The 13,298-nt window shown below is 38.8% G+C and overlaps 1 protein-coding gene across 3 annotated transcripts in view; it reads right to left on the bottom strand.

The window, feature by feature from the left end:
• The window catches only part of MBNL2 (muscleblind-like splicing regulator 2), a 174,235-nt gene that overhangs the window by 109,967 nt on the left and 50,970 nt on the right, over positions 1-13,298 (bottom strand). For all 3 annotated transcript variants that reach the window (XM_011970662.1, XM_011970661.1, XM_011970663.1), the window contains exon 2: positions 11,428-12,204. In XM_011970662.1, the coding sequence (XP_011826052.1) occupies positions 11,428-11,601 (174 nt within the window). In that variant the 5' untranslated portion in view covers positions 11,602-12,204. The remainder of the gene's footprint in view (positions 1-11,427; positions 12,205-13,298) is intronic.

Here is a 13,298-nt window from a genome sequence, read left to right as displayed (position 1 = left end):
GGCGCCTGTAATCCCAGCTACTCCTAAGGCTGAGGCAGGATGATCACTTGAACCCAGGAGGCGGAGGTTGCAGTGAGCCGAGATCACACCACTGCACTCCAGCCTGGGCAACAAGGCCGAAACTCTGTCTCAAAAAAAGAAAAAAGAAAAAGCAATAAACATAAAAATTAGAATAATAAGAAGAAAACAATCTTGGAATAAAAAACAACGTTTTGTAGAAAATTACAGCTAAATCGGGGGAATAAGTTCTAGTGTTCGATATCACTGTGGGTAGACTGTAGTTAAAATAATATAGAAATTATAGTTTCAAATGGCTGGAATATTGAATGTCCCAACACAAAGAAATGATAATGTTTGATGGATATGCTAATTGTCCTGATCTGATCACTGTATATTATATGCATGAAAACATCACTATGTACCCCACAATATATGTCAATTTAAAAAAACAGCCTTTAAATTGAATGAATTTACCTTAATGAGAAAAACGTATTTCAGTGTCCTTATTTCAGAGCAGACTAGTGAAAATTTTATCAAACACCAGCATCAGTCTAGGGCCAAGATTTTGGGAACGGTGAAGTTGCCCAACAAGCCAATCCATGAATTGTAATAGCTCTAGCTGACACTTGTGAGCAAGTCTCCATGTGACCTGCTTTTAGGACAGCTATAAACATGAGTGAGCATGCAACACCTTTCAGTTGTAAACCAAAGAGCCTTCTTTGTACAAAGCCTTGAGCAGTGATGTTTTTCTGTTTGTACATTAATGGGAAAAACTGAGTAACAAGCAGCCAGAAAAGCTATCTGAATTTTATTGGAACAGTTAGAATCTTAAAATTTAGGATATAAGGATACATTTCTTCACTAGCAAGCATGGGTGTACAGCCAGTAGCTGCCAGGCACAGGGCTACAACAGGGCAGTTCCTGTCTCCCAGCCTTACATTCAGTGGGGGAAACAGAAAGTGGAGAGACACAGTAGATAGCGTCACATAAAGATAATTCCAGGGTTGCTTTTGTGAGCAAACGTGACATTTAAGCAAAGACCAGACTAACATGAAGAACTGAGGCTTGCAGTTCCCTGGGAGAAGAGCATTCCAGGTGGAGGGAACAGCCAGTGTCAAGGCCCTGAAGAATAAACAGGCCAGTGTGGCTGCAGCACAGCGCAGGGGGCGGGGGAGCAGGTGGCTGATCTGTGGGGCCAGAAATGCAACAGGTGAAACATCACATAGGGCCTTAAGGGACTTTGAATTTCATAAATGAAATGGGAACTACTGGAAGATTTTGAGCAAGAGACTGGCATGCTGTGACTTATGTTTTAAAAGGATCGCTGAGTGCTAGAGTAGAGAAGTGAGAGCTAGCAGGCTACTATAATAGTCCATATGAGACACGATGGTGGTTTGAACTGGGGTGGTCATGATAGAAGTGATGAAAAGTGCTTTAATTTAGGGTCTGTTTGAAGACAGAGAGAATAGGACTTATAATGGATTGGATATGGCAGCAACGACAAGAGGAGAATGAAGGTGGGTTTCAAGGTGTTTGATCTGATCCACCGAAGGAATGGTACCATCTACTGAGAATTGTTCCAATGAGAACAGTAGGTTGAGTGGGGAATTAAAAAGTTATTAGTGGACACATTAAGTTTGAGATGTCATTAAATAAATATCCAAGTAGATATGTCAGGTAAGCAATTGAATACATAAGACTAGAGTTAAGGAGAGAAATCAGGGCTGAGACAGAAATCAAGAAATATTTAGCATCTAGAAATGTTTATGGTCGTTGGATTGGATAAAGACATCTGGCAGGCCAAGTGTTCTGGTGGCTGCCCCAGCAAGTGCAAAGGCTTTAAGGCAAGAACGTGTTTGGTGAGTTCTAAGAAGAGTAAGGTGCCACCATGGATGTGTAGAGAAGATGTTCAAGGACTGAGTCTGGAGAGAGTCCAATATTTAGAGGTCAGAAGGAAAAAGATTCAGGAAGGGAGGCAGAGGACTGGCCAATGAGGTGAGGGGAAAACCAGATGAGAGTGAATCACCAAATCAGTGTGAATACAGTCTTTCAAGGATGATTAAGAGCAGTTGATAAATTCACTGTGCCTTCAGTGATCTCTATTGATAGAAGAAGCAATCTATGCTGTTATATTCCCAGTGTTTAAGAGCACCTAATCAATATTTATTTGTTTATTTTAGAGGTTAAATATGGCAGTCTACTGGCTGAATCCATCCTGAAGATGTGTTTTATTTGGACTCTAAGGTTTAAAAAGATTTTAATTGATTGCCAAGATTCAGAAATTGGGAAACATCACATCAAAATTTGAATTTCTGTTTCTCTTTAACAATTATTCAGATTATCACAAGGCAAGCAACAGCTGTCTATTGCTGAGTAGTAGCTGCTGTCGTTAAAGGGGTCATGAGCTCCTCACTGAATTTTCTGCTGTCTCCAGCAATTCCTGAGTCTCTCCAACACGGAGAGCTGAGTCATTTGTTCATATCACCTTCCTGGTTCCTTTTTATTTGCCCCCTTTTGTTTAGTTAATGAGAGAATGAATGAATGAATGAATGAATGAATGAATGAGTGAGCTAAAGAATATTTGCTAGTGAGACACTTGGATCCCAGAGAGGCAAAACGATACAAAGTTACATGTGACAAAGGCAGGGCTCAGATGCAGATTCCCAGGCCAGGGCTTTTAATTTTAAATCTTTGCTTCCTATTGTGTCATTTTTTTCAAATCCTAAAATATAAACAAAAGTTTGACTGAAAGAAAGGTACTGACAAAATGCTGACTATTTTCATTTTTAAAAAGAATAGAATATTAAACAAATCCTGTAACATAAATATTTCTTTCTCCTTAAGCCTTAATAATGAATGGTTTCATAAGAACCGATACACTGACTAACAAAAGTTAGCATCACTGCCCAAAGCAAAATGAGTAATAAACCTAACTATAAAAAATACAATGAAAATAAACATTGATATTGTATTCCATTCATTTATAGGTGAAAATCAATGTTGCTATTTTTCTCCATGAATTATTTGTACATGTTTTAACCAAAGAATGTTGTAATCATGGAACGCCAGTTTGTCATCATTCCTTCTTCGATTCAGTACCAAAGACCCTCTAGAGTTTTGCAAGCCTCCTCTCTCTTGCCAAATCCAATCATCAGAATTGAATTAGACTACAGTGTTGGATTTCTGATGTTTTCTAGGTGTATATATTATTTTAATGGGTTGAATTGTGTTCCCCCAAAATATATGTTGAAGTCCTAACCCCCAGTTCCTCAGAATGTGACTTTATTTGGAAATAGGGTAGTCGCAGATGTAATTTAAGATGAGGTCATACCAAAGAAGGGTGGGGCCTTAACCCAATATAACCGATGTCCTTATAAGAAGGAGAAATTTGACCACAGACTCAAACACCAGGAAGATGATTTGAAGGGAGACACACAGAAAGATGGCCATCTGAAGAGGGAGGTAGAGATTGGAGTGAGGCTGCCATGAGCCAAGAAACAGCGCTACCAAAAGCCGAAAGAGGCAAGAATTGGTTCCCATCCCTTTCCCCCAACTTCCCCAACCCCAGGGGCTTCAGAGGGAGTGTGGCCCTATCAGCACTTTGATTTCGGACTTCTGGCCTCCAGATATGAGAAAGAACACATTTCAGGTGTTTTAAACCACACAGTTTGTGGTACTTTGTACGACGGCCTTAGGAAACTGAAACAGAGATGATTTTGTCTAACTCTAAATTGTAAAATGGGCTAGAATGTAGGCATCTTGCTGGAGGACGCTGTCTCCAGGAAAGTGGCTTTCTCTCCAGGAAAAGGACTTTCTCTGTGGCGCATATGTACCTTCCCTAAGTGAGACATTTGGAGGTGCCTGACGACGCCCTGAAAATCCTCATTTCTTTGCTTACTCAAAGCACTGAAACTGATCCCACCTGCTCTTAGGGAGTCATGGTTCTGCTTTTATCCTGAAAGCTGCATGTTTCTCCTTCCTTAGCACAGAATATCTTGGGTATTGGGAGGAATTTGGTGCTAATCTTGACTCTGGGCAAATTTGTAAACTAACTCAAAGGTTTTTTTTAAAGACCCTCAGGCCTTCTTAAATGTTTCAGACTTCTCTTAAGATGAAGATTTCTTAACTTGCAATGTATAGATAATTTCTAGAAGCAAACATGAAACCCTGCAGATTGTTTGTAATAGTCTGTGAGTATGGATAGTTTTCTGGGTAAAGATTTCTTAGTTTTGATTAATTCTTAAAGGTATTATACTTCCCTACAACCTGAAAAACCACAACAAAAAAGAAAGGACCAAGAGTTTGGGCCATAGTGGTCAGGTTTTATGCCCGGGGAACAAGGCACTCGGGGGTGGGGGTGGATTGCAGTAGGAAGGCAAGAGTTTGGATTTAGAGATGTGGCACTGGAGGTGACAAAGGGCCATTCAGATGGGAATGTTCAGTAGGTAGTTGGAGCCACGGTGGTGTCAAGTGAGGGCACACACCCAGATTTGGGATTCATTGGCACAGAGGTGGGAAATGAATGCATAAAAGCAGATGAGCTTTCAGAGCTGATGGCTGAACCTGAACTAGGAAAAGCTGATCCTGAGTCTTGGGGAGCATCCATACTGAGGGAACAAGGGGAGGAAGAGGTGGCATTAGAGGGAAAGTAGGAAGGGCGGTGAGCGTGGTGAAAGAACTAGGAAAATAACACAGGCAAAAAGTAGCAGGAGAGAATTCTCCTCGAATAACCAAACTGCAAAATGAAACAGAGATGTTAAAGGAAATGGTGAATGATATACAAGGAAGGTTTTGGTCTGGAGATCACTGATGGAGCAGCACTAGGTCCATCTGGAAAAGTTGTACGGGTTTCTTTGTTCATGTCTGCACTCTCTGGGGATGACTGTACTTCCGCTCTGTGCCAGATGCCATGCTAGGTGCTGGGGCATGACAATAAGTAAGACACAATCCCATCTTTCAGAAGCTTCTGGGCTCTCACTGGGCATGGATTTCCAGGAGAAAACTATGATATGAAGTCTGAATAGTGTCCAGAGAGGGTGCACAGGGGAAGTGGTTGATATACCCAGAACAGCTGAAGTCAAATGGAAGAGATGGGCTTGTTTTCAGAAAATACAATTGGTGGGTCCAAGAATCTTGAAGCATGAACCTGCCTGTGCTCCGTTACATTCTAAAACTGACTTATGCATTTCAGAATCACATGGGCACACACACACACCAACAATGCCTTGGACAAAAACCATTTTTGTTACAGAGATTTAGTAGGTGATGGTATAATATTTATAGACAGACACAAACAAACAAATACAACATATGCCTTACTTTCTCTTGCAGTGTCTCTGTCTTTTAAAGATTGAAATTTCTGCTATCTAAACAGGTTTTAGATAGCTTCTAAAACCTGGGAGCTTCTATTTTAGAATGGTTTTTGACTTTTTTTTTTTTGAGATGAAGTCTTGCTGTGTCCCCAAGGCTGGAGTACAGTGGCGCAATCATGGCTCACTACAACCTCAACCTCCTGGGCTCAATAATCCTCCTGCCTCAGCCTCCCAAGTAGCTGGGATCACAAGTGCATGCCACCAGAACTGGCTAATTTTTAAAATTTGTTTGTAGAGATGGGGTCTCACTATGTTGCCCAGGCTGGTCTTGACCTCCCAGGCTCAAGGAATCCTCTTGCCTTTGCCTCCCAAAGTGCTGGGACTACAGGTGTGAGTCACTGCACTTGGCCTAGAATTTTTTTTGGATCTCCTCAACATGCTAATCTTGTTAAACATGAATATTATTAAGCTATTAAGAATTTTGGAATTAACCACATCAGTGACTTATTCAGTAAGAGCAGTTACAAGAAGGGAATGCATAGTGCTGGCTAGGAGCCACACTTACCTGGAGTCAGGCCCCTTCTCCATCATTCATGAGTTTGGTAGTCACAAGTGAGCTACTTAAATTTTTGAACCTGTGTCCACATCTATAAGGGTGATTTAATCATATTTACCTGACAGAGTTATTGGAATAAATAATGCATGAAAAGTACCTGGCATATAGTAGGCTCTATGTTACTACAATGATGACTATTGATAATAAAAAAATTGTCTGAGGTTATATTTGCAAATCAGGCCAAAATTAATCATTGAGAAAATACTCAAACAATTTCTGCAAAGAATTCACGGCTATTAAGGAGCCCAATAGCAATTTAAGAACATGAACTTAAAGTCTTGGCAAATTACATATTGCCATCAGCTAACTTATAGACAGCATCCCATAAGCAAATGAGCAACTTCCACTTCACATCTTTGAAATTTAGACAGACAACGAGGGTAGAAAAAAAGTAGTTTCTGTATCATATGCAGCTTGAATTACCCTGAAGAGGAAATCAAATTATTTACTTGAAAATTTGTCAATGTTGTATTATACTTTCAGAGTCACACCTGCGCCTTGAAATTCCTACACAGAACTCCCTGATTTTGCAATCTGGATACTGACCCCAGGGCAACAGCACATGGCTGTACAGGTTGTCCACTGCACAACTCCAGGGGGTGTCAATCACATAGACTGTGATGAGAAAGGTGCCCCTAGAGTGCAGTGCACCCCTGTACAATCAAATCCAGCAGCCCTATCTGAGAGGCTTGAAAACTTTCCTGATGAACATGGAGAACATGCAATTCAACAAATATTTATTGAGTATCTATTATGTATGAGACACTGTTCTAGGTTCCAGGAACACAAGAGTGATCACAACAGACACAGTCCCTATCCACATAGAGCTTATATTCTAGCAGAGTGGAGAAGGGAGACAGATAATAAACCAATAAACAAATTACCATCTCTCATATCAAATGCTGGTGTTGGGGGAGCAGTAAAACCAGGTAAGAAAGAAGTGGGATCCCAGCAATGGCAGAATTACAATTTGAAATAAGTTGGCAGAAAGGCTTCATTCACAAATTGGCATTTTTAATCAGAAACCTTAAGGAAACCAGGAAACATGCTGTTTGTGTGGCTGAGGCAAGAGTATTCCAAACAGAGGAAAGAGCAAGTGCAGATGCCCTAAGGCAAAGCCTACTTGGCATATTCAGGGGACAGCAAAGATGCTGGAGTGGGTTGGAGGGGGTGGTGGCGATAGAAATGAAGTCAGGTGGCAGGAGGGGGAAGCAGATCTCACAGGGCCTAGGCAGCCTTTGCAGTGTTGCTCTTTACTCTGACTGTGGTGAGAAGCCACTGGAAGATCCTGAACAGAGGAGTGACATCATCTGATGCAGGTGTTAAAAAGGATCTCACTGTACTTGAAATAAATTTTTATTACAAAAGATTACGTCTAAATTTCTAAAAATTGTCTAAACAATTTTCCCCCATACTCTGAGTGTTTTTAACCAAAATTAGCAATCCTATTTTTAAAGTTGTGTCCCTTTTTAAAGCTGAGTGCGAATTCAAATGTTTAAGCAAATAAATACTTCCTGAAAGTGGTAAATACTGACACTTTTAGTCTTAATAAGCATTAATGTTACTTTATGTGCTCCCTTCCTGATGTTCAATTTACCAAATGGTTCAGATTAATTCCTATCAATTATAGGAAAAAAGAATCTGGAAAGAAAAATCTCAAACATTTTAGCTATGAGAGAAAGCGTTTCATGGATCATAAAAGCATCAGAGACGTGGTTAACGTGGTCAAGGCCTCTGCTCCAAGGGAGACGATTGCTCATAAAACAGTTTGCATTTTGTCAAGTTAACCTAAGTTGTGGAACACAGCATTCTGGAATGTGACCTGGCCTTTCAGAAAAATCGTTAAACAAAGTCTACTGTTCATAATAATACTGAAACTGCCAAAAAAAATCACAGCTGCTTCCATGCTCAGTGTTTTACATAAAATACAACAACAAGGTATGTGAAAAACGCACAAATTTCACAGTAAGAACTGTACTATATTTTCCAAAATGTCTTCTATAAATGCATTTATATATGTATAATTCTCATGCCAAAGAGCTCAGCAAATCACTTTCCACCAACAAATTTAGTACATACTTATGGAAAAGTTTACTCATATTTGTAAATAACACATAACAACAATAAAAAAGACTCAGATTGACTTGTCCCCAAACTGGCAGTCCAACATAGATTCCTTTCACAGTTATAAATAAATACTTCACAGTGTTTGCACAAAATATCTTGTAATAAATAACAAAAATATTGTGTCCCCCAAATCTTTTTTCTTGTCATGGCTAATTTGTATAATTGAGGTACTATCATTCACACAGTTGATTCTTGAAAGTTTGGACTTGTTAAGAGTTGGGCACAAGATCTTGCCTTTAAAGCTAGTCATCAAAATCAGGGGCTATCCTGGGATACTTTATTACGAAGGGAAAGAAACTAACATTGCCAGGTCCTAACTTGTTCAGCCCTGGGCTAAGTATGTGGGATGCCACAGGTCAGGTAGTCTTTGAAGTAACCTTATGAAGTGGGAATTAGATCGATTTTATGTAAGAGAAAACTGAAGCCAACGAGGTAAAATAACTCGTCCCAAGTGATGAAGCTTGCCTAGGTCCCAGCCAGGCTTAGTCAAGTCCTGGTCCATCTGATTTCAAAGCCCTTGCTGCTTCTCTCTATTGCACACTGGTTCCAATTGCACACTGAGTTCTCTCTGTTGCACACTGAGCAACATTGTCTTTTTTTAATCGATTATGAAATAAAGTTAAACAGCTTCATCATTATCATTGTCATTATTTTTCTTTTTAGCTACTATTTTTTGAGTGCTTTTCTGATTGGTCTGTCCTGTGGAAAGAGTTTGCAATCCTCACACGAACCTTGTAAGGTGAATCTGCCAGCGTGTTGCTACAGACCGTGCTTACTTCAGCCAGTTTCTCTGCTGAATATCCTCCTTTTACTGATGAGGAAACCAAGTCAAAAAGTCATAAATGACACACCCAAGGCTGGGAAGTAGTTGAGCAGGTATTTAGACTCAGATCTATTTCACCCCATGCCTGTGGGCCGTTTTCACATTCTTTTCAGCTGGACAGTTTTAAAAATATATAATGTTGCACTCATTAAATAACCTGAAATTTTACAATCTGAAAGGGAACTGATAACTTGAGGCACTATATAACTATGCTTCAACGCCTCAAAAAGGTTCCACCAGGCACTTCTGAAAATGATTTGTACAGCCTTTTTTTACTTGAGTGGTGGTCAACATTCTCACAACTTGGCTCACGTTTTTATGCTGAACAAATGGTTCATGACCCTTTATTCTGGGGGCTGGATTCCTCAAACAATTCTGGTCCCAGTGAATCCACAGTGATGTGGTGAATAGCAAGGATCTAGGCGTTGTTGCCTAGTTGATATTCATGAAATACTTGGCCTTAATAGGTCAGGAATTATTTTCCCCATATTTCTCTAATTACATTAAAGAATATAAGGTTTTTAAAAAACTGGCAAAAAATGTGATGTTTACTATTAAATATCCAACTGGAGAAGGCTTGGATTAATAAGATGGAAAAATTAGGGATGACCTGAAAAATTAATTTATCATCACTGACCTGTTTTCATATCTTGAAGCTTTTATGATCTAGTTTTAAATCTACACTGCTTTTTTTTTTTTTTTTTTGAGACAGAGTCTCGCTCTATCACCCAGGCTGGAGTGTAGTGGTGCAATCTCGGTTCACTGTAACCTCCGCCTCCTAGGTTCAAGTGATTCTCCTGCCTCAGCCTTCCAAGTAACTGGGATTACAGGCACGCATCACCATGCGCTGCTAATTTTTTGTATTTTAGTAGAGACAGGGTTTCACCATGCTGGCCAGGCTGGTCTCGAACTCCTGACCTCATGATCTGCCCACCTCAGCCTCCGAAAGTGCTGGGATTACAGGCATGAGCCACTGTGCCCGGCCTGCACTGCTTTTTCATAGTGAATGTTTCTATTGCTGATAATCACAGAGGCAAATACAGACTTGGTTTACTTTTTTGACTAAAGGCAAAATATATATAACCATGCTTGTACTGTTATAAAAGTTTATATGAATTGTGATTTATCCATCTATTCATTTCCATTTTAGGCAAAACAATTCATCATTTTAAAGTCTAGCCTAATAAGCGTTTTATGATAAAAAGGAATAAAATGGGAGTAGGTATTGATGTAGATTACAGATCTATTTTGTCAAAATTTTACCCTTAAAAGACTTTTTCGTTGGGTCAGAAATACATTTTCCTGCTTTGAGTGTATTGACAAATTTTCCCTTTAAGATATATTAAAATTTAAATGTATAGTTTGAAGTCTTATAAGAATTATAAATTTTGACTTATGTCTTATAAGACATAATTTTTTACTTAAGACAAAATTGTCCTAAAGGACAACTCAGTCTCTTTGACACTCAGGAATAGGCTAGGGTCACTATTTTGTAAACTAACAGCTGTATAATTTCTCAAATCATGTCAAGAGCATTGATAAACAATTTTCTTAATTATTTGGTAAACTTACTGAAGTCTTGCAGAGATGTAAACACTGAGCTCTTTTAATCTATGTGCCTTATTTATTGCTCCTGGAAACAATATTATTATGCCTGTAGGACTGCCCTAGACAATCTCAGATTCATAATGTTAGGGCTGAATACACTCCACAGCATTATGGGTTAAAACTCATGCCACTTCTAGATCTTTCATTAAATTCTCTCTATCTTCCTAACTCCACCCAAATCAGTATACGACTCAGATGCCTTGAATCTCCAAAAACATGTCTTGAAACAGTCTGTTGGAAGCCAGCTCTCTTCTATGGACTCCATAGAAATGTGTTCACTGTCTGTTCCTCCCACAAGGCATGTGTCCCCTTCTTCTTGCATTGTAGATACTTACTGATATACTGTATTTTCCCTGCCAGAGAGTAAGCTCATCAAGGGAGCCATCTGAATCACTTTAGTTTCTTTTGTCATATAACTCACATGAAGTAGATTCTCAAGTATTGAGTATTGAATGTGTACTTAATAATTTCTGTTAGCCATGACACATTTTCAAAGAAGGGTTTTAGGAAGTACTCGGTCAAGAAAAAAAAAAAAGCCGTAAGAATAGAAAACTCTTCAAGAGCTAAGTCAGAATAACTGGCACTTAAAAGTGACACATTCAATTTCTTCACCTTTATATAACCTCCAGAAGATCAAATGTTGATAAAATATTTATCTTCAGTTGTCACAAGCCAGACTTTGATTTAAAACTCTTGGGTACATGAATGTCATGCCAGGCCAGAAATACATCATCATGTATTTTTAATTTAAACATGGGTATGTAAAAAATTTATATATGCCTGATATGAAAAAATTTGAGTGAAAATCTCCCAACAGTCACCACAAACAAGAAAACAGAATCTAAAAGCAATTTTTAAACTTCTGTAAAAGTGCAGTGAAAAGCCTTCTGCTTACAAGTCCAATGTGGTATTGAAATGACACATAAAACGCATTCTCTTACCTTTAGGGAATCAAAGCAGGCAATTACTCTTCCATTTTCAACCTGACAACTTTTGGGGGGATGAGCAAATTTGCATTCTTCATCGGAGCGTGAGCATGTTCCTCTTTGAAACTGTCTGCAGACTTCTAATGTCAGCCATTTTGTATCTCTGACTGGGGCAACGTTCAAAGCCATGGTGATAAAGTAATTTGGGCTGTTTGTTTCTGTTAAATGATGAAATCAATCCAAGTTCTAATGATTCCAAAACTACTGTTGTGAAAACTCCCACATGTAAGTCTGAAGGTGAGTGATAAATTGCTTAGTGAAGTCCAATCCAGGGAACAGGATGATGAGAGAGTTTATGGACAGGCAATCACTCATCAATCAACATGTCCCACTTGAAGATGGCGGGCCACAATAAAAGCACGCTCAGTGTCATCTCTGGCTTTCAACGTCTGAGTCTCTTGGCTGTTTTGCAGATACACCTGTTTTTAATAAAGTGACTTCAATTTCATGGCACTCCTTGGGAGAATATTTAATGCTGACGCTCACAGCTATTGACGATGTTAGAAAATAAGACACTCAGATGTTCATATTTTAGCAGGATGTTTTTCTTCCCCCTTTTTGAATTCTGAAATTAAGCAATTGGCAAAGTCAGACAACTGAGGTATCTTCATCCACTCATAAGGTCAGGGTAAAGTGTACTTGACAGAAGAGCGAGATGTGAATACAAAGAAAGCTCCCAGGCTGCAGTTTCCAGCAAAAGTGACTTCACACAGGCACTTCTAAATGATAAACCTGCAAAACAGAAATGAAATATCAACCTTTATGCAAACTCAATGAATCAACACTCCAACGAACTTTTGAACTCTTATCTAGAATTTGCAAAAGCACGGTTTAGAGCTTTGAGCTTTGAATATAGTGAGAAAAGTTATGCATTAAAGAAAAAAAAAAGAATACGCAACGGAAACCGTATTGCAGAATTGTCTAGGCAGCAGTCCAAAAGTTAGGAATGACTCAAACAGATGAGTGTGGCAGACACAATAATTAGGCCTTCTGAAACAATCCCATCTAATGTGCTTAATCGCCAAAACAGTGTATTAGGACTGTGGCTTCCAATTAATTTCACATGTAGGCCATTGATTTTATTGTTGGGAGTGCTATAAACAATTATTTGGGATGTGTCCCTCCTATGTAATAAAGATATTGTCATTTTGGATGAAGTGTGGGCTCTTCTTTATGTTCTTCCTAGTTTACAGAGATACAGACTTAGAGATGGGTAGGTAGGATCCTCTTGATATTTTTTCTCAGGTGTCTTAATATTTCCTCTCCTCCATGACTTACCTAATGTTTATCTTCCTATTTACACTGCAAGCATTCACGGGGCAAAGACTATTCTTTGTAGTTTTCATTTCTGTATTCCCAGTGCCTTAGTCTATGGTGTATATTAGACCCTCAAGAAATATATATTGACCAATTTAACTGATGACTAAATGCCAGGAATGTAAATTAGTTTTAGTTGAGTTCAGTTTAGTTTTTAACTGAGTCATAATCTAAAAACGCTCTGTAGTATGGAATGCTGGAGTTAAAACACATGGCTACAACAAAAATATAGTCAGTAAGTTCAGATGTCTAAAATAAGCACCTTCAGTTTCTTTTAACTTTTTCAAGGGTTATGAAATCATTGAACATTAAATTACAGTTACTGGGATAAGCATGAATAAAGGACTAAGGTCCAGAAGTTGATTATTTTCATGAACTGGATATGCCACAAATGACCTTACATACTTGCTGAGCCTTGATGTCTTTCTAAAAAATTTATACCTGAGAAGAACTTAATGAAGACTGGAAGTAGATTATTTTAAATTGGCAGGTACCAAATAAGTTCAGAG

The sequence above is a fragment of the Mandrillus leucophaeus genome, unplaced genomic scaffold, assembly GCF_000951045.1.
Source record: "Mandrillus leucophaeus isolate KB7577 unplaced genomic scaffold, Mleu.le_1.0 Scaffold960, whole genome shotgun sequence".
Classification (NCBI taxonomy): Eukaryota; Metazoa; Chordata; class Mammalia; order Primates; family Cercopithecidae; genus Mandrillus; species Mandrillus leucophaeus.
The sequence above is the reverse complement of the archived record's forward strand: the minus strand, read 5'-3'. Positions and strand labels throughout refer to the sequence as shown.